Source organism: Hypomesus nipponensis, chromosome 9 (genome assembly GCF_054491055.1).
Source record: "Hypomesus nipponensis isolate SF chromosome 9, ASM5449105v1, whole genome shotgun sequence".
In the NCBI taxonomy this organism is placed as follows: domain Eukaryota; kingdom Metazoa; phylum Chordata; class Actinopteri; order Osmeriformes; family Osmeridae; genus Hypomesus; species Hypomesus nipponensis.
Window position 1 is genome coordinate 2,162,709 of NC_140369.1, and position 22,292 is coordinate 2,185,000.

At 50.9% G+C, this 22,292-nt stretch overlaps 1 protein-coding gene across 1 annotated transcript in view; it reads right to left on the reverse strand.

Moving 5' to 3' along the window:
- The window catches only part of ptprt (protein tyrosine phosphatase receptor type T), a 126,420-nt gene that overhangs the window by 11,490 nt on the left and 92,638 nt on the right, over positions 1-22,292 (reverse strand). The window contains 7 exon segments of the mRNA XM_084704126.1: positions 2,178-2,265; positions 3,738-3,925; positions 8,569-8,604; positions 8,859-8,936; positions 9,955-10,091; positions 18,786-18,818; positions 21,244-21,379. Coding sequence (XP_084560252.1) covers positions 2,178-2,265; positions 3,738-3,925; positions 8,569-8,604; positions 8,859-8,936; positions 9,955-10,091; positions 18,786-18,818; positions 21,244-21,379 — 696 coding nt within the window.

The window sequence follows — 22,292 nt, forward strand, 5'->3', positions numbered from 1 at the left end:
CACACACACACACACGGAGCATGCACAGAGTTGACATAGGTACACACGTTCACACACCTCTCTCTGTAAGCCAGAACCCTGCAGTCCTGTCAGGAACAGCAGAATGCTTATTCCAGCTGTTTGGGCCGCTAAGCATGCTGGGAGTTTCATCCAGTTTCATCCGGTTTAATGGGTATTTCCAGGCTCAGAATCTGATTGACAGCCGTGGTTATGATGCATCACGGCTCCATTATAAAGAGTTTGTAGCTTCGAATACAAGAGATGCTAGGTTGTTAGCTCGGAGTCTGCTCATTGCCTAGTAACCTGCTGATTAACTGGCTGTCTATCTGGCCAGGAAGGGGGGTGGGCGGGGCCAGGTGGGGGTGGGCGGGGCCAGGTGAGGGGATGGGCGGGACCAGATGGCTGGAAGGGTTTACAGACTAAAGTCTGCTGGAATCAGAGCCTCACTGTCAGACGATCCCTAAAAATTCCTCCACCCTCATATCCTTTCTTTCATCCTTCCTTCCTGTGGCAGGTGAATAAGCAGGAGAGTGAAGCATTGTGGGAAGGCTAACCTCCAGGCTCCTGTTAACTTCAGTGAGTCCTCCTCCTGCAGACTTCAAGGGCTCCTATGAAGCTTCTCCAGCTACGTGCCGGGAATTAATGTCAGTTAAGATATGAGGAACAACTCTGCAAAGAGCCTTGCAGGTTTGACAAGCTCGCTCTCTCTCTCTCTCTTTCTCTCTCTCTCTCTCTCTCTTTCTCCCTCTCTCCCTCTCTTTCTCTCCCTCTCTCTCTCGCTCTCTCTCTCTCCCTCCCTCACACATACTCAGGAGGACTGGAGGAGGGCGGAGTGCGACGCTGTGTTCTAGCTAATGAAAGGGAGCAGGCGGGACACTTATTATTCCGAGAGCACTTTGCAGCGCAGCACCTGACGGTGGTGAAAGGCATTCAGTCGTAACACCGCTGGCGGAGCTGAGTGGCAGTGTGTGGAAGAGCTGTCAGACACACACTAACACCGACGCAGCAGTGTCCTCACACACACACATGCCCACACACACACACACACACACACACATGCTCATATACTCACACACACACACACATGCCCACACACACACACACATGCCCACACACACACACACACATGTTCACACACACACACACACATGCCCACACACACACACACACACACATGCTCATATACACACACATACACGCCCAAACAGACACACACGGCCCCACACACACTCTTGCACATACACACTCACACACACACACACATGCCCATATACACACACACACACACGGCCCCGCACACACACACACGCATGCACAAGGTGTTGGAGCATGGTTGCGTCAGGTCAAAGCTCATCACTAACATGGCAGAACATGTTCTGGCACACAGAGGCTTGCTGTAACGCGAGCTAACAGAGTAGCAAGAGATCCAGAGTGATGCTCAGAGTGTCTAAGACTACGAGATATAGTTACTAAACTAAACTGCCGTTTCATATCATACCTCCTCTGCACTCTAGGATTCATCAGTAATCAATACAAATCATCCATGAATAAAACATTGAGGAGTTGAGACCACGTCCTGTCTATCAGAAGCAGAGAATGGCTCTCGCTTTGACCCAACTGCACCCTGGGAAATGTGGTCTTGTTAAAAACCACGGGTATTGATTTCCCGGCCTCCCCTGCTTGTGACGAGGCAATGGGCAGCAGGGTGAGGGCACAGTCTGGCAGCCAACACGCTCCAGTGTCCTCCTACGACGTCTGGGAAACAACCACTCACACTAACTTCACTTCAAACATGTCTGACTGCTCTGCACATGCAGCAACACCAACCCTACACAGGATTCTATAGGAACACCAACCCTACACAGGATTCTATAGGAACACCAACCCTACACAGGATTCTATAGGATCACCAACCCTACACAGGATTCTATAGGAACACCAACCCTACACAGGATTCTATAGGAACACCAACCCTACACAGGATTCTATAGGAACACTAACAAAACAAAACCAAGTAAAACTATTAGTCTGAGAGACCCACATCCACCCACCCCCACACCCAAACACACACGCAGTGATCTTGATAACGGAGCATGAGGACTGTCAGAACATGTGACCTACACGTATGACTTCAACATATTGAACCAGAACTGCATTCGTGTCTCCCCAGTACTCACAAGCGATGATGTTGCCATAGCGATTCTTGCTCCGGTTCTCGTCCTTCTTGGCGGTTTCCCAGGGTGCCGTCTGCCCCTCAGCCAGACCCTGCAACCAGGAAGCACAAGTCACAGCCTGCACACACACACACACAGATACACACACACACACACACACACACACACACACACACACACAGACCAAGACTGAGTACAAGCTCAGTGAATGTAGTTATGTGATGAGAAAGGCTCCCACAGACCAACCTGGGTGCCCAGAGTGAAGAGGGGGCGATGAGACACAGATGAGATGGAGAGAGAGAGAGAGATGGAGAGAGAGAGAGATGGAGAGGAAAGAGAGAGCAGATGGAGATAGATGGAGAGGAAAGAAAGAAAGAGAGGCGAGGGGGAAGAAAGAGAGAGATGTGAGAGGAGACGGAGAGGGGGAGATGGAGAGGAAAGGAGAGGAGAGAGAGTGGGACATAAATAGAGAGAGAGGAGAGATAGAGAAAAACAATGAGACGGAACAGTAACTCTGTCTTCTTATCTCGCCTTTGCTCACCCCATCTCTCTCACTCCTGTCCTCTCCCGCCCCCTCCCCCCATTCGTTCTACCCTGGGGCCTGTATGGAGGCTGATGGGGCTCACCCGGAGAGAGAGGGCAGGAGTGGTCATGCTCTGTTGTGATGGATACATCTCTAAAACACCTACAACGGCTGCTTTATCAGCGCATGCCAGGGAACACCAGTCTGTGGGAGGGAGACCGTGTGTGTGTCCTGGAGATTTACTAATTACCAACACATGTACAGCACTGGCAGAAGAAGGGCTGTAGGAGTAAAGGAGCAGGAGATGAGGAAGAGAGGAGGAGAGGAGGAGCAGGAGAGAAGAGAGGAGCAGGAAGAGAGGAGCAGGAGGGAAGGAAGAGAGGAGGAGAGGAGGAGTAGGAGAGGAGGAGAGGAGGAGCAGGAGAGAAGAGAGGAGCAGAAGAGAAGGGAGAGAGGAGGAGCAGGAGAGAAGAGAGAAGAGAGGAGCAGGAAGAGAGGAGAAGGAGCAGAGGAGGAAGACAAGAAGACTGTCTGCAGGGACGCAGCACTGGGGAGGCAGGAGGCGAAAGAGGAGGAGAGGAAGAGATCAGAAGAGAACATAGTGTCTGCACTGATAACAGTACTGATCAATAAGGACAGATGGAAGTTGATGGGATGATGTTTTCAAGAATTCATTTCGTTTTGATTTGTTTTTGCCCTCATCAATAACCATGGTTGTTCCAGTGAATAATTGATGTGTGTCAGGAGAGATGATAAGAATCAGAATGAGAGGACGGGAGGAGGATAGGGAGGGGAGGAAGGGGAGGAAGAGAGAGGAGGGCTGGATTATGAAACAGACACCATTTCTATTTCCAAGACCATCAACATTTTAAAACAGACAATTATTTATAGGAAACAATATTGTAACCCTAGAATAAATGTAATTTCCTCTCTTTGGGAGGGAAGAGGGGGGGAGGGAGGGAGGGAGGGAGGGAGGGAGGAGGGGGGAGGGAGGAGGTGGGGAGGGAGGGGGGAGGAGGGGGGGAGGGAGGTGGTCTCACCTCATACTCCTCCTTGAAGCCGTACCCCTGACCGCACTTCATCTGGGTGATGTGCTGCAGCAGGTCGGCCACACGGATGGCCGGCTGGAACTGGCCCGCCTGGTAGGACATCTCCACAGACTCACATCCTCCATAGGGGAAGCCCTGCAGGGTCAGGCTGGCCTGGGCCAGGGAGGGCTGACTGCTGTCTGTGGAGGACAGGGGAGGGAAGGATGGGATTGGAGGGGAGGAATGGAGGGGGAGGGGGGAGAGGGGAAAGGAGTGGAGAGGAGAAATTAGGAGAGATAATGTATTCAGACTGGCCATGAGATAAGGAGAACATAGAGAAGAATCAGGTGACCGGCCTCAGAGCAACTCTCTAAATTACAGACATTAAACACCTAGATAGTCTCAGATAACAGTGCACATGTTTTATTAATATTTGCATCTTAATTATCTTTTAAACTCATTACTTCTGCCCAGTGGCAGGATCCTCCCTCCACACACTGTTGCTGCAACAGAGGATGAAAATGTGTGTGTGTGTGTGCGTGTGTGCGTGTGTGTGCTGTGGCGTGTGTGTGATTGAGTGTGTGTGTTCTCTCTCTCCAGTATTAAGTGTTCTTTGGTTGTGTGTGTGGAGAACCTTGTTTAAAACCCTGTTGGATCTACATGGGTTCCAAAAGCATTCTATACCGGCATTCCTACTGGGTTCTAAAGGGTCTACCAGCATTATCACAGTGTTCTAAAGAGTCTATCAACATTCTAATGCTGTATCTAAAGAGTCTATCAGCATTCTAATGGTGTTCTAAAGAGTCTAACAGCATTCTAATGGGGTTCTACAAGGTGTGCAGGGATCAAACAGGGTTCTGACAGAGCTGCATGGACAGCCTGGGGCATGTGGTTATGGCTGCATGCTAGGATCACATGACCAGGAGTGGTCATGGCTGCATGCTAGGATCACATGACCAGAAGTGGTCATGACATTAGAGAGGGAGGAGGAGGCTAGGGGCCGTCATCTTGCTTCAACATCTACATGTATCATCATCTGCAGTAAACACACACACACAACCAACGAAAGATTAGTGGGATTTATATCTGTCCAACTATTCTATCAGCACTGTGTTTCTGCATGTGTGTGTGAGTGTGTGTGTGTCTGTGTGTGTGTGTCTGTACGTACAGTACTTGTGCTCATTACACTAGTCCTCAGCCCCCGCAGTTGAGCTTCTCCATAATTATTACTGATAGGAGTCAGAGATAAACACCTCGCTCCTGTACTTAGTCATGTAATGAGGTTAGCCGTGTGTGTGTGTGTGTCTGTGTGTGTGTGTGTGTGTGTGTGGGGGGGGGGCGTCTAGAAGGGAGTGACTGGGTCTATACTCCTGTATCCTCGCTAAAGGGAGAAGCTTATCTAGATTAATACTGGTTTCGCTACTTGTCAGTTTAACACTCAGTTAGGGCAGGGTACACTGACTTCCTGTCTGGGCAGGAAGTTGCATATAGTCACTTAAAGAGCCCAAAGCAGCTGGTCTTAAGAAGAGTGATGCCACATTGAGATCAGTTATCAACGTTACATTACCAAAACACTGTCATGAGTTCCTCTGTGCTCTGCTGTTCCACAGTCTACTCTGCTCCACTCTACTCTACTCTAATTCCACCATTAGCTATAATGACGGTCTCTACACACCGGACATCTCTCTGAGTGGAACAACATAATGAGCCATTAGGTTACCTGTTTCAAACCACAGTCATCACCCCCAAGGGAGAGGAGAAGGGGGGGTGAGGGTAGAGGAGGTAGGGAGAGGAGGTAAAGAGGAGGAGGAGAGACGTGTGTGGAGTCAGAGAGGAGGAGAGACGTGTGTGGAGTCAGAGGAGGAGAGACGTGTGTGGAGTCAGAGAGGAGGAGAAACGTGTGTGGAGTCAGAGAGGAGGAGAGACGTGTGTGGAGTCAGAGGAGGAGAGACGTGTGTGGAGTCAGAGAGGAAGAGAGACGTGTGTGGAGTCAGAGAGGAAGAGAGACGTGTGTGGAGTCAGAGAGGAGGAGAGATGTGTGTAGAGTCAGAGAGGAGAGACGTGTGTGGAGTCAGAGAGGAGGAGAGACGTGTGTGGAGTCAGAGAGGAGTAGAGACGTGTGTGGAGTCAGAGGAGGAGGAGAGACGTGTGTAGAGTCAGAGAGGAGAGACGTGTGTGGAGTGGGAGAGGAGGAGAGACGTGTGTGGAGTCAGAGAGGAGGAGAGACGTGTGTGGAGTCAGAGGAGGATGAGAGACGCGTGTGGAGTGGGAGAGGAGGAGAGACGTGTGTGGAGTCAGAGGAGGAGAGACGTGTGTAGAGTCAGAGGAGGAGAGACGTGTGTGGAGTCAGAGAGGAGGAGAGACGTGTGTGGAGTCAGAGAGGAGGAGAGACGTGTGTGGAGTCAGAGGAGGAGAGACGTGTGTGGAGTGGGAGAGGAGGAGAGACGTGTGTGGAGTCAGAGAGGAGGAGAGACGTGTGTGGAGTGGGAGAGGAGGAGAGACGTGTGTGGAGTCAGAGGAGGAGAGACGTGTGTGGAGTGGGAGAGGAGGAGAGACGTGTGTGGAGTCAGAGAGGAGGAGAGACGTGTGTGGAGTGGGAGAGGAGGAGAGACGTGTGTGGAGTCAGAGGAGGAAAGACGTGTGTGGAGTCAGAGAGGAGGAGAGACGTGTGTGGAGTCAGAGGAGGAGAGACGTGTGTGGAGTCAGAGGAGGAGAGACGTGTGTGGAGTCAGAGAGGAAGAGAGACGTGTGTGGAGTCAGAGAGGAAGAGAGACGTGTGTGGAGTCAGAGAGGAGGAGAGATGTGTGTAGAGTCAGAGAGGAGAGACGTGTGTGGAGTCAGAGAGGAGGAGAGACGTGTGTGGAGTCAGAGAGGAGTAGAGACGTGTGTGGAGTCAGAGGAGGAGGAGAGACGTGTGTAGAGTCAGAGAGGAGAGACGTGTGTGGAGTGGGAGAGGAGGAGAGACGTGTGTGGAGTCAGAGAGGAGGAGAGACGTGTGTGGAGTCAGAGGAGGATGAGAGACGCGTGTGGAGTGGGAGAGGAGGAGAGACGTGTGTGGAGTCAGAGGAGGAGAGACGTGTGTAGAGTCAGAGGAGGAGAGACGTGTGTGGAGTCAGAGAGGAGGAGAGACGTGTGTGGAGTCAGAGAGGAGGAGAGACGTGTGTGGAGTCAGAGGAGGAGAGACGTGTGTGGAGTGGGAGAGGAGGAGAGACGTGTGTGGAGTCAGAGAGGAGGAGAGACGTGTGTGGAGTGGGAGAGGAGGAGAGACGTGTGTGGAGTCAGAGGAGGAGAGACGTGTGTGGAGTGGGAGAGGAGGAGAGACGTGTGTGGAGTCAGAGAGGAGGAGAGACGTGTGTGGAGTGGGAGAGGAGGAGAGACGTGTGTGGAGTCAGAGGAGGAGAGACGTGTGTGGAGTCAGAGAGGAGGAGAGACGTGTGTGGAGTCAGAGGAGGAGAGACGTGTGTGGAGTCAGAGAGGAGGAGAGATGTGTGTGGAGTCAGAGAGGAGGAGAGACGTGTGTAGAGTCAGAGGAGGAGAGACGTGTGTGGAGTCAGAGGAGGAGAGGCGTGTGTGGAGTCAGAGAGGAGGAGAGACGTGTGTGGAGTCAGAGAGGAGGAGAGACGTGTGGGGGTTAAGAGAGTCAGAGAGCTGTGACAGAGTGACTGCTGTGTTTGGAGTCAGCAGACGCCAGCGTGAGCTGAGGACTGCAGACACAAACAGCTGGGTCTCTCCCATGCTGGGTCTCTCCCATGCTGGCAGATCAGCTAAGACAGGCTTGGCACCTCTCTCCTTCTCTGCCCCGAGACGTCCTCTCTTTCTCTCTCACACGCCCCTACCTTCATCCCTCTCTTCCACATTTCTAAATCCTTCTCTTCCTCCGTCTTAATCCCTCTCGTTTCATCCCTCCACGGTCTCTACCTTTCGTTGATCTCCTTCTCTATCCCTCTCTCTCTCCCTTCCTCCAACCCTTCTTTCTCCATCCCCCTTCATGCTTTTTCTCCCTCTCTTTGCATCCTTTGTCCCGTCTCTGCCGCGGTTCCAGCAGAGTGGCAGGGCAGGATGAATAGGCAAGGCTAAATTATTGACTGTGAAACTAGATGATTATGGCGTGTACTACGGCCAATTTACACACGTCTAACAGTACAAATTTACTGCGGAAATCAATAACAGGCTGTGGACAAGTGTGCTTCCCTACCTCCCTTTTTCCTGTTCTCCATCTCTCTCTCCTTCCCTACCTCTCTCTCTCCTTCCTGTCCTCTCTCTCTCCTTCCTGTCCTCTCTCTCTCCTTCCTGTCCTCTCTCTCTCCTTCCTGTCCTCTCTCTCTCCTTCCCTACCTCTCTCTCTCCTTCCTGTCCTCTCTCTCTCCTTCCCTACCTCTCTCTCTCCTTCCTGTCCTCTCTCTCTCCTTCCTGTCCTCTCTCTCTCCTTCCCTACCTCTCTCTCTCCTTCCTGTCCTCTCTCTCTCCTTCCCTACCTGTCTCTCCTTCCTTTCCTCCCTCTCTCTCCTTCCCTGCCCCTCTCTCCTTCTCACCCTCTCTCTCTCCTTCCCTCCCACTCTCTCTTCTTCCCTACCTCTCTCTATCCTTCCCTCCCTCCCTCTCTCTCTCCTTCCCTCCCTCCCTCTCTCCTTCCCTACCTCTGTCTCACGGCTGCACTGTCTGGCAGGCCTTGTGTGCTGTAAGTGTCCCCCCTCAAGCTTTTAGTGGAAGAGAGGGGAGGAGAGGAGGAGGTGAAGTTAGGGAATTAGAGGAGGAGAGAAAGTGAGGGGAGGAGATGAGGAAGAGGGGAGGAGAGCATAGGAGAGAAAGAGGGGATGAGAGGGAGAGGGAGAGAGTCTCTTACCTATAGATGCAGTAGCAGGAACAGGCTCCTTGGACACTGCAATCACAAGAGGAACTCAGTTAGAATGGAGGCTCCATCAGATATAGCTTAGCATTACCAGCTGTAGTTTAGCTTAATCAGATTTAATTAGTATGACAGAAATGATTCACTGATTAATTGAGTTCCAGATAGTGTCTGTCAGTATGTGGTTGGAGGCAAGCAGGGCTCTGGTCATTATGACATCAATAAATGTTTCAGATGAAATGCATTGAAAACAAGATCCTCGTTACGCGGTCACAAACAGGAAGTACCTGAGTAGTAGGAGTTGAGCAGCGACTTGCTCTGAAGTGTCTTACCCTGCACAGAGAAGGAGCAGGGGGAGGGGGAGGCTGGGGGAGGGAGGGAGGGATTAAAAAACATCCGCCATGACTGCAATATAAACTAGGAGAGTAATGCTAACATGCTACGCCTGACTGCAGTGTTCCCGGGTAGTGATGCTAACACGGGTAGCATGCTACGCCTGACTGCAGTGCTACCTGGAAGAGTGATGATAACAAGCCTAGCATGCTACACCTGATTGCTGTGCTACCTGGGAGAGTGCTGCGGCAGCAGGGTATAATGCATCTGTATGGATGCAATAACAGAAAAGGTTATTTCCTCTGTATAATATGAAAGGCTTTCTCAGGGAGCTGAGCTTGCGATTCTAACTGGCTCATTAGAGGGGTGACCTACAGGGACACCACTCCCCCCTTACCTCCCACTACCTCCCCACTACCTTTCCCTTACCTCCCCTACCTCCCCCGTACCTCCCCCTACCTCCCACCTTCCAACCCCCTACGTCCCTCCCACCTCCAAACCTCTTACCCCTTACCTACCATCTTCATCACCCCATAACTCACCTGAACCCCTCTCCCCCCGACAATCTTCCCTTATCTCAGACCCTCGCCTCTTTCATCTCTCCCCGCTGAACCTCCCCTCCCCTGCCCCTCCCCTCCCCTCCCCAACCCCGAGGACTCCTCCAAACCACATGCTGCAGCTCTGGAGGAGATGTGTGGAGCGGGAAGGGTAATTACCCTGAATATTAGTTGACACTTACAGTATTTTTCACCCAGGCTGACCCAAACTCTCAAATTAATCTCTTCTCAAAGGCCAGTATGACATTTACCCAACAGACCATTCTCTGAGAGTCCTTCCCTTGACAAGAAAGAAAGAAGAAAGAAAGACGAAAAGATAGAAAGAAAGACATGCAGAAGGATAAAGACAGAAACTAAAGACAGACAGAAAGGCGAAAAAGAACAAAATAGGCAGGCAGGCAGAGAGACAGACAGGCAGGCAGAGAGACAGACAGGCAGGCAGGCAGGCAGGCAGGCAGACAGGCAGGAGGATGCGAGAGTGAGAGGGACTGACTGAAGCCGGTGAGGTCTGGGTTGCTGGAGGAGAAGGGGTCTTCCTGCAGGGTGCTGGTCTTCTCTGTGCGGCTCACAGGACCCATCTCCCTGGGGGTGCTGCCTGGGGCAGGGTCCTTCTGCTTCTTAGCCAGCTTCCTGCACACAAACACACACACAGTCAGAGAGAGGGAGGGGCAGGGAAGCTTGCAACACAAATCACACACACACACACACACAGATCACTCACATACACATTTTACACACACATAATATACACACACATGCAGATATTACACACACCACAGCCCTACCAGTACCACAGCCCTACCCTACTAGTTCCACAGCCCTAAAAGTGTCAACCGTGTGAGTGTGTGTGAGGTCTCGGCCCTGTGGAAGGGTTTGTCTGGAGAGTCAGGGAAGAGCTTTCAAAAATCTTTCTTTTTCTGTCATTTCTTTCAGCTGCCATCATTGCACTCAGCCTTTTCCCCAAGTCTACAATTTCCTGCTGCTGTGGGCTTCAAACTTCATGTATTGATTGGTGGCTTTAGTGGACTCTGGGCTATTTTTACTGAGGGGGAGGAGAAGAAGGAGAGAGGCATGGTGAAAATGGTTTTGGAGGGATGGAACAGACAGAAGGGTGATTAAGAAATGCAGAGGAACCAGAGAGCCTTCCAGGCTGTCAGAGAGGAACACAAGGGACGACATAACCACCCTTCAACCACCAGAGAAGGAAGGAGGGGGAGGGAGGGAGGGAGGATGAGAGAGTAGGAGTAACTTTCTATATCCTCCACTCCTTCCCTCTCCTCTCCATTCCTCTTCCTCTCCACTGTCTCTCCTAATAGACTCCATAAACCACTAATTCCCTCCATATTGTAGGAGGTAATGGAGGTGGGATAATCTGTATTTAATGAATGTCAATGTAGCACTTGATTAAAGCTAAGGTTAACCACTGCTCTCCTTTCCTCCTCATCCCCCCTTCCCCTTTATCCTCATTTTCCCTTCCTCTCTAGTCCTCCCCCTTATCCCCCTCCCCCTCCCCCATTATCCCCCATGACCCTCATCCGCTCCCAGCCTCCAACCCTCCTACTGTCCCGCAATCCTATTCCTGTACCGTCCTATTATCCTATGATGTCGAGACGGGGTGGAGGTGAGCAGGGATGATGTCTAGCAGGGAGGTGGAGGTGAGCAGGGATGATGTCTAGTGGGAAGGTGGAGGTGAGCAGGATGATGTCTAGCAGGGAAGTGGAGGTGAGCAGGGATGATGTCTAGTAGGAAGGTGGAGGTGAGCAGGATGATGTCTAGCAGGGAGGTGGAGGTGAGCAGGGATGATGTCTAGTAGGAAGGTGGAGGTGAGCAGGATGATGTCTAGTGGGAGGTGGAGGTGAGCAGGGATGATGTCTAGCAGGTAGGTGGAGGTGAGCAGGGATGATGTCTAGTAGGAAGGTGGAGGTGAGCAGGATGATGTCTAGTAGGAAGGTGGAGGTGAGCAGGATGATGTCTAGCAGGGAGGTGGAGGTGAGCAGGGATGATGTCTAGTAGGAAGGTGGAGGTGAGCAGGATGATGTCTAGTGGGAGGTGGAGGTGAGCAGGATGATGTCTAGTGGGAGGTGGAGGTGAGCAGGGATGATGTCTAGTAGGAAGGTGGAGGTGAGCAGGATGATGTCTAGTGGGAGGTGGAGGTGAGCAGGGATGATGTCTAGCAGGAAGGTGGAGGTGAGCAGGGATGATGTCTAGCAGGGAGGTGGAGGTGAGCAGGGATGATGTCTAGTAGGAAGGTGGAGGTGAGCAGGATGATGTCTAGTAGGAAGGTGGAGGTGAGCAGGGATGATGTCTAGTAGGAAGGTGGAGGTGAGCAGGATGATGTCTAGCAGGGAGGTGGAGGTGAGCAGGGATGATGTCTAGTAGGAAGGTGGAGGTGAGCAGGATGATGTCTAGTGGGAGGTGGAGGTGAGCAGGGATGATGTCTAGCAGGGAGGTGGAGGTGAGCAGGGATGATGTCTAGTAGGAAGGTGGAGGTGAGCAGGATGATGTCTAGCAGGGAGGTGGAGGTGAGCAGGGATGATGTCTAGTAGGAAGGTGGAGGTGAGCAGGGATGATGTCTAGCAGGGAGGTGGAGGTGAGCAGGATGATGTCTAGTAGGAAGGTGAAGGTGAGCAGGGATGATGTCTAGTAGGAAGGTGAAGGTGAGCAGGGATGATGTCTAGCAGGGAGGTGGAGGTGAGCAGGATGATGTCTAGTAGGAAGGTGGAGGTGAGCAGGATGATGTCTAGAAGGAGGTGGAGGTGAGCAGGGATGATGTCTAGATACAGACAGGTTGATAGTGCAGGAACAACAGGAAGTTGCTGAAAGAGTTCAAACATCCGAGACCAGATCTCTCTGGTCTCTCTGAGCTGCTGCTATTCACTGTCAGGTCATGGGTTACACAGAACCATAACAGAACTTTCAGGCTGTCACATGACTACAGTGCAAACAGGCTGTCACATGACCCGCATGACAGAGGTCTAGAGACTGCTAGCACCAGCCCACCCTGCCAGGTCCTCGTGGAGCGGTCAGACTGGACCACGAGGGCTCGGAGCTGCAGCCGCCATCTTGACACAGTCACACGCCCTTCCCACTTGGGCGGTTGCTTAGCAACCGTGCATGAGTAGTTAACTTCTGCACGGACAAACTGTACTGGCCTCAGACACATCCAGAGCAGTAGATGAGAGGATCAACACACTGCTGGACCTGCTGCACAAGATGCCCATACAGGGTGACTAACGGCAGGAGGAGGAGGAGGAGGAGGGGGTGGTGCGGGGAGAGGAGGAGGAGCAGGTGGAGGAGGAGGTGGAGGACGGGGAGGAGGAGGTGGAGGAGCAGGAGGAGGAGGGGGAGGAGGGGAAGGACATGGTTGAGGAGGGGGAGGAGGAGGGGAGCAGGGGTAGGAGGAGGAGGTGGAGGAGAAGGAGCGTATGGATGAGGAGGAAGTGGAGCAGGGGGAGGTGGGTATGGAGGAAGTTCTGTCTCCCGAGCTACTTACAGGTAGTAAGAGTAGGAATGAGCATGTCTTCTGAGGCATGCAGCAGCACAGGGGCAACAATCACACCAGAAAGAGGATACACAGCATTAGACCTGCTCTCTGATGGAGAGAACCACAACAAGAGGTTAAACACATCTAAACACTGACCTGCTCTGTCTGCCTGCCTGTCTGTCTGTCTGTCTGTCTGTCTGTCTGTCTGTTTATCTGTGTGCCTGCCTGCCTGTTTACCTGCCTGCCTGCCTGCCTGCCTGCCTGCCTGCCTGCCTGCCTGTCTGTCTGTCTGTCTGTCTGTCTGTCTGTCTGTCTGTCTGTTTGTTTACATGGCTGTGTCTGCGTGCCTGTCTGTCTGTTTAGCTGTCTGCCTGTTTGTCTGTCTGTCTGTCTGTTTATCTGTCTGCCTGCCTGTTTACCTGTCTGTCTGCCTGTCTGTCTCTCTGCCTGTCTGTCTGTCTGCCTGCCTGTTTATCTGTCTGTCTGTCTGTCTGCCTGTCTGTCTGTCTACATGGCTGTCTGCCTGCCTGCCTGCCTGCCTGTCTACATGGCTGTCTGCCTGCCTGCCTGCCTGCCTGCCTGCCTGCCTGCCTGCCTGCCTGTCTGTCTGTCTGTCTGTCTGTCTGTCTGTCTGTCTGTCTACATGCCTGTCTGTCTGCCTGTTTATCTGCCTGTCTGTATGCCTGTCTATCTAATTGTCTATCTGTCTGTCCACCTGTTTGTCTTCCTGTCTATCTGTCATCCTGTCTGTCTCTGTCTCTCTGCCTAACAACAGCAAGATCAGTGGTACTTCTGTCTGTCCATTAGGTTTGCACTCCTAGAAAGAGATAGAGAGAGAATGAGAGGATGAAGACAGGAGATGAGTGGGAACAGATGGAGGCATGGAGGAAGGGGTGTTCTATGTCATACTGCCCTGCCATTTTTGCTCAAAGAGATGAGAGAATTAATCACTGGACCCAATAGACCGAGGCTCTAACCAGATACCGATTGGAGTTCAACCCCGTTACCTCCCTCCACAGCCCCTCCCTGGCCTGTGGTCAGGGGTCAGGGGTCTGCCCCGCAGCACAAGACCCCAGAAGGGCACCAGGGGGCGGTGTTGAGAGAGCCCACTCGGGTTGATGGGAGGAAAAGCGACAGCTCGCTTTCACTCTCTCTAAACTTGAGGGAAATTGAAACACAGATGGCTGCTGTCGGCTGTGTGCTCCGGAGTCATAAAAAGAGAATTTAATAAGAGAGTTGAAATACAGAGCAGGGCTGACACAGCTAGAACTGGGATACAGTCAATACACACTCACATTCACACTCACACACACACGCGCATGCACACACACACTCATTCGCCCTGCTGTTTCATCTCCATGGTCTTATGAGGGAGCTGCTGACACTGTTCTTATGATCCTGATCCTGAGGTGAGTTCTGCTCAGAGACCGTTAAAGCAGCTTATAACCCTAACCATAAGTATTAATGGAGTGAAACCCTACTGCACCCACCCCCCACCCCCCCTCCACACACACACCTGCCCCCTCCTCCACACACACACCTGCCCCCCCTCCACACACACACCTGCCCCCTCCTCCAGAGATAAGTAGTAACGTTGCCTGAATAGAACACTCCTTTTCTTTTTCTCATCTCCTACCACACCCACGTTCTCACGGTTCCACACCCACGTTCTCATGGTTCCACAACCACGTTCTCATGGTTCCACAACCACGTTCTCATGGTTTCACAAACTGATGTTCTTCTGCTTCTGCATGGTTGCACCAGTCTAATGGTTCATTATTTATCTGGGGAAATGCACTTTACCCTCCTTTAAATACACTCACTCACTCACTCTCACACACACACACACACACACACACACACACACAGCAAGGTAGAAGATGTGCTGATCTCTCCCTGGTGGTCTGAAAAGCAGCTGGGTGACCCTGGAAGTCTTTCGGAGGTAAAGTGTTCATGTATCTGTGTGTGTTAATGTTCCCATTCCTGTTTAGGGGAGTGTGTGTGTGTGTTAGGGGGCCTGTTTCTACGTGTGTGTGTGTGTGTTAGGGGGCCTGTTTCTACGTGTGTGTGTGTGTGTTAGGGGGCCTGTTTCTACGTGTGTGTGTGTGTGTTAGGGGGCCTGTTTCTACGTGTGTGTGTGTGTGTTAGGGGGCCTGTTTCTACGTGTGTGTGTGTGTGTGTTAGGGGGCCTGTTTCTACGTGTGTGTGTGTGTGTTAGGGGGCCTGTTTCTACGTGTGTGTGTGTGTGTCTGCCCCAAAGTGTTTCTGTGTGTTCAGAGTGACAGCCATTAGGCCATTACAGCTGTGTGTGTGTGTGTGTGTGTGTGTGTACCATCAACCGATTATCTCAGCACGTCCATTATTCATAAATGTGTCACAGCTGAAGAGGGGGGCAACCTTGGGGTGTGTGTGCGCACGTGTGTGTGTGCACGTGTGTGTGTGTGTAGGGGGGGCTGTGTTAAGTGGACAGGTCAGAGAAATCCAGTGTGATGTGTGGGTAATGGAGCGTTGTGTTCAGAGCTGTCAGGCAGGGGTGGTGCTGGCCTGCTCAGTCCCCCAGCCTCTACTTCCTCTGGCCTCTCCCCCAGCCTCTACTGCCACCAGCCTCTCCCCCAGCCTCCAGTCTCTACTTCCTCAGGCCTCTCCCCCAGCCTCTACTTCCTCTGGCCTCTCCCCCGGCCTCTACTGCCACCAGCCTCTCCCCCAGCCTCCAGTCTCTACTTCCTCTGGCCTCTCCCCCAGCCTCTACTGCCACCAGCCTCTCCCCCAGCCTCCAGTCTCTACTTCCTCTGGCCTCTCCCCCAGCCTCTACTTCCTCTGGCCTCTCCCCCGGCCTCTCCTGCCACCGGCCTCTCCCCCAGCCTCCAGTCTCTACTTCCTCAGGCCTCTCCCCCAGCCTCTACTTCCTCTGGCCTCTCCCCCGGCCTCTACTGCCGCCAGCCTCTCCCCCAGCCTCCAGTCTCTACTTCCTCTGGCCTCTCCCCCAGCCTCTACTGCCACCAGCCTCTCCCCCAGCCTCCAGTCTCTACTTCCTCTGGCCTCTCCCCCAGCCTCTACTTCCTCTGGCCTCTCCCCCGGCCTCTCCTGCCACCGGCCTCTCCCCCAGCCTCCAGTCTCTACTTCCTCAGGCCTCTCCCCCAGCCTCTACTTCCTCTGGCCTCTCCCCCGGCCTCTCCTGCCACCGGCCTCTCCCCCAGCCTCTCCTGCCACTGGCCTCTACGCCCTACTGCCTCTCCTGTATAGACACACTCTGGGTCAGTCCATCTCCATCGTGGAGCTTCAGATTTCATGGAATAAGCGGCAACTTGTAACCTATAGCAACAGAACCCTACATTAGCTAAAAGCTAATGGCAACGCACCATAATGCAAGCAGTTACAGCCAAAGCTGGACCCATGGCCATGACTAATTCACTTACGCAAAATGCGCAAAGGCTCATGGGTAATCAACAAGCACGTCTCATCTTTCCCAATCCTGGGACTTAAAGACTTGATTAACTGGAGGGTTTTGTATCAGGAGAGAGAAGAAGAGAGTTACAGCTGCTTTTATTGTTTTCGAGATGAGTGGTGTGGGTGGGTATATTATGAGTTGTTTGTTCTGCTGCCTGATATTATTGAAGAAGTTTGTCTCTATTTCGCTGTGGTGTTTTGACAGATTCTGAGTCAGACAGCTGATTGGTCTTTATGGCAGTCAGTGACATCACAGGTCGCTATGCAAGTTATTTACTGGTGTGTGTGTGCCGCAGTGTTTGTGAATGTGTGTGTGTGTGTGACTGACAGCCTCATGGCTGAATGAAGCACTTTAGCATCTCTGTGACATTTTCCCTAGAGTGCGATGACTGGCCTGACCCCGGAGGGGGCGGTACCGTTGGGGAGAGACCGGGGAGGTGGGGGGCAATGTTCGTCAACAACCTTTTTTTCCATGACAAGCGTAACGCAACCTTGACGAGATAAAAATGATTTTATCCTTTGATCGTAAAAACGATGGTAAAATGTATGTTTTGTTGTTGTCGACGAGACGAGACGGGACTAAAACATCAGTGTTGGGACATGCGGACATAAAAAAAAAAATCCCCGAAATTGTACCTCTTGTCTGTCTGTCAAGATATAAGCAATGCATTCCTCTGTTATTCCTGTCACAGGCTAACCCTAACCCGCTGTTATCCCACTCACACCTGGAATTGGTCGAGGGATGTGTGGCGATTCCCAGAATACCTTACTCAATACTCAATTTGTGGCAAATTCACTAACCTGAAAGCCAGTATTTCTCGCAAAAAGGTTTTCGAAAATGCTAGAGGCTGGACCAGTCTGGACACAGTCACACCAGTCAGACAGACAGGTACAGCACACACCTCTGGCAGACAGACAGGTATAACAGAGACTCCTCAGTCAGATAGACAGGTATAACAGAGACTCCTCAGTCAGACAGACAGGTATAACAGAGACTCCTCAGTCAGATAGACAGGTATAACAGAGACTCCTCAGTCAGACAGACAGGTATAACAGAGACTCCTCAGTCAGATAGACAGGTATAACAGAGACTCCTCAGTCAGACAGACAGGTATAACAGAGACTCCTCAGTCAGACAGACAGGTATAACAGAGACTCCTCAGTCAGACAGGTATAACAGAGACTCCTCAGTCAGACAGACAGGTATAACAGAGACTCCTCAGTCAGACAGACAGGTATAACAGAGACTCCTCAGTCAGACAGGTATAACAGAGACTCCTCAGTCAGACAGACAGGTATAACAGAGACTCCTCAGTCAGACAGACAGGTATAACAGAGACTCCTCAGTCAGACAGGTATAACAGAGACTCCTCAGTCAGACAGACAGGTATAACAGAGACTCCTCAGTCAGACAGACAGGTATAACAGAAACTACTCAGACAGACAGACAGACAGGTACAGCAAACAGACATTTAGGTCAGACAGACAGGTATAACAGAGACTCCTCAGTCAGACAGACAGGTTTAACAGACAGACAGGTACAGACAGACAGACTAAATATATGGTGCAGGATGACTGCTAGATATGATTCAGGATCACAACTAGATATTATATATGACATAGGATGACCAGACAATTAAATAGTGTCTATATGATATGGGATGACAGCTAGATAGTGTATATATGATTCAGGATGACAGCTAGATAGTGTATATATGAGTCAGGATGACAGCTAGATAGTGTATATATGATATAGGATGACAGCTAGATAGTGTATATATGATTCAGGATGACAGCTAGATAGTGTATCTATGATTCAGGATGACAGCTAGATAGTGTATATATGAGTCAGGATGACAGCTAGATAGTGTATATATGATATAGGATCACAGCTAGATAGTGTATATATGATTCAGGATGACAGCTAGATAGTGTATCTATGATTCAGGATGACAGCTAGATAGTGTATATATGAGTCAGGATGACAGCTAGATAGTGTATATATGATATAGGATGACAGCTAGATAGTGTATATATGATATAGGATGACAGCTAGATAGTGTATATATGAGTCAGGATGACAGCTAGATAGTGTATATATGATATAGGATGACAGCTAGATAGTGTATATATGATATAGGATGACAGCTAGATAGTGTATATATGAGTCAGGATGACAACTAGATAGTGTATATATGATATAGGATGACAGCTAGATAGTGTATATATGAGTCAGGATGACAGCTAGATAGTGTATCTATGATTCAGGATGACAGCTAGATAGTGTATATATGAGTCAGGATGACAGCTAGATAGTGTATATATGATATAGGATGACAGCTAGATAGTGTATATATGATATAGGATGACAGCTAGATAGTTGACATACGAACCCCACACTGAGAGTTCTCCATGTGTGTATCTCTCTAGCAGGCGGGACGGGGGCGGGGCGTGAGCCGAAACAGGAAGAAGATCAAAGACAAGCACGTCAGGATCCAATCAGAGAGGAAAGGGGTGGAGAGAGAATGAGGGTGGGTGTGGTCAAGGCAACATCTGTCTCATGGCAGCTATGTGAATGAAAAGATAAAGCATAGCTGTGTATCCTGACAAACTGCTACCTCCTGACTCAGTCCCCGACTCATAACTAACCCCTGACTCAACCCTAACTCACTTACATCTCCTGACTCACTTTGAAACTCTTGACTCTAATCCGACTCTCCACAAGGTCCTGACTCAATACTGCCTCATTTTCCTGACTCACGTCCCATCAACTAACTAAGACTACTGACCAGTTCTAGCAAGTGACTGGACTACTGACCAGTTCTAGCAAGTGACTGGACTACTGACCAGTACTAACAGGTGACTGGACTACTGACCAGTACTAACAGGTGACTGGACTACTGACCAGCACTAACAAGTGACTGGACTACTGACCAGCACTAACAAGTGACTAAGACTACTGACCAGCACTAACAAGTGACTGGACTACTGACCAGTACTAACAAGTGACTGGACTACTGACCAGCACTAACAAGTGACTAAGACTACTGACCAGCACTAACAAGTGACTGGACTACTGACCAGCACTAACAAGTGACTGGACTACTGACCAGTACTACTGACCAGTACTAACAGGTGCCTGGACTAAGGGCCGTATCCACTGTCTCACATTTCCTTCGAAGCGAAACAGATACCGACTCCCCCATGTGTTTCAGCAGATAGAGAGCAGGGTGGCTGGTTCTCAAGTGTTCGGATGTCAGGACAAACTGCTCCATACGCAGATCTACTCTATGTCAACACTCTGGTGCATTTAAACGCCTTCTGGCTCCAGATGCACCCTGGGAGATGTAGTGGCTGCAGCTTGCTCCGTCACAAGGTGATCTTGAATGCAGGCGGGAGAGCGATACGCTAGAAGCCACAAGTCACCACTGAGAGGGCTGTGCTGGACCCCATGTTGCACCGCCTCCAGAGAGCTGTCCTGTTCCTACGGCGACAAGCTAACCATCCGTGAGGAGCTCTTCTCCAGCATGTCCAGCATTCCTGTTCAGACAGCGTCTGACGCCTCCCCTGGTGTCCAAGTCAGACACATGAATGATTTAAGGGTCCTCCATGGATGCTGTGGTTCCCTATAGACTTCACTGCCCCCCCCCCTCGTCTCCAGCCTTCCCCCATGCTGGTGTCTCTCTCTCTGGGACCAAGCCTCCATTTGGAGGGCTTTACAACATATGTAACACGGCTCTGAAAGATTAAACACACAGTGTTCTCGCTTCCAAATAGTTTTCCTACACAAATAATTCATCAAGGCTGAAAGCCATGTAAAACGCTGCAATTTATAAAACACGCTCTTTGCTGGACTGTCTAAGTCTCTGTGATGAAATATGGATGACCTGGCAAGAGCAGGCGTAAGGGTCAGCCACCCTCTTCTCTATCTCCCTCTTCTCTCCTCCATCTCCCTCTTCTCTTCCAGGACCTCTCTCCCTATCTGACTTATTTTTTAACTCTTCTATTCTTTGGCTCCTCCTCTCTTCCCCTGCCTTGTTGTACTATTTCTATCTCTCTGTCTCTTTCTCCCTAACCGTCTCTCTCTCTCCCTTTCTCCCTCTTCCCCCTGGCCTCTCTCTCGGCCTCTCTCTCCCCTCTCTGCAAACCTTAGTAGTCTGATGCCTGTTTCCGAGCATCATATTCAGTCCTTAAGATAATCGCGTTACTGAAGAAGAGGCTCAAAGCGATGGATGTCATAACAAGTTATCTTTGTTGGCTCGTGTGGGGAGAAATCATGATTGATGAAGAAATCAATACAAAGCAAACAAATGGAATTCTTTGCATAGCAAAATGGCAAGGCAGTATGTGACTGCTGAGGACTTGGGGAGAGCGGGGGAGAGTGGGGGAGAGAGAGAGAGAGAGAGAGAGAGAGAGAGAGAGAGAGAGAGAGAGAGAGAGAGAGAGAGGGGGAAGGCGAGGAGAGTAGAGGAGAGGAGAGGGGGGAGGAGCAGGAGAGGTTAAGTACAGGGAGAGAATGGATGTAAGCCAAAATGCATGTTAGCAACACACAAAATAACAGAATGTCTATCTATTAGTCAACTTCAACCAAAAACAGCCAGAACAGTGAGAGTTTTATCTGTACCACTAAACGTTAACATGCTATCAATAGCTGTGTTTCTCTACTGCTGAAGGCTAAACAGCAAACACTAGATGTTGTTCTATACGGCTGAACATGCTATCGCTAGCTAAAAGCCAACAGTCTACTGAAAGCTAAAGGCTAACATGCCATCGTTAGCTAAAGGCTAACATACTATCGCTATCTGAAAGCTAGCATGTAATCGCTAGCTGTGTTTTGCTAGCGCTCGTTACCTGCGTTTGAAGGTCAGTACCACACCCAGGAGGATGATGACGAACATGAGGATGCCTGCTATGACGCCCGCCATTTTGACTGTACCGTCCACCTGCTTCTCTGGCTCCACCGAATCAGAGTCCTGGGTGGATGCACCTGCACACACACACACCACACACACACACACACAGAGCCAGACACACAAAAACACATAGCCATGTACACACACACACACAGAGAGAGACATGCGCACACACCCCACACACACACACAAACAGAAACATAAAGTTTACTGAGTGGAAGGGAGGGGTGTTACCATGGGAACCAACCAATCCTCCACACAAACAATGTACAGAAGATGAGGAAACGTCCAGGTACACACACACACACACACACACACACACACACATGCACACTACAACTATATCATGTTAGAGTGGGTTACGTAAACTGCTTCTGAGGGCTCGTGGCAGTTGGAAATTCACATGCAGGCAAACAACTGTGAAGAAACACACTCAGACACACACACACAGAAAAACACACAAACACAGTGGACAGGCTTGATGGCATAAGGGCTCATGTTAGAGCAGGCATGCAGCGCAGCTTCCAGGAGAAGAAAGGAGTGGATGGTGGGGGGGGGGGGGGGAGTCTAAGTGACCAGCATGGTTCACTCTAACAGATCTCTCTAACAGAACCATAAGCAGACCCCCCTCCCCCTCCCCCCCTCCCCCTCCCTCTCCCTCTCCCTCTCCCTCTCTCTCTCTCTCCCTCAAACCACATGCAGAACCCCAGAACCTCCTCAGCAGGGGATGATGGCTGACAGGAACAGGAAAACCTGCAGCTTCCTCTCTGCCAGCATGTGCAACCTTGGTGAACAAAGGCATCAGCTTAATGGGCTAATTCTGGTGTGTGGGTGCGTTATCACGACCCCCTCCTGTCTCTCCCAGGAACGCACAGCCTTTCACTGCAGATTAACAACATAACCTTGGCATGCCTGTGGCTCACAAACTCTGTCAAATATGAAAATGGGGATATTCAGGGTTTAAGCACCAGACACACTTTTATTCCT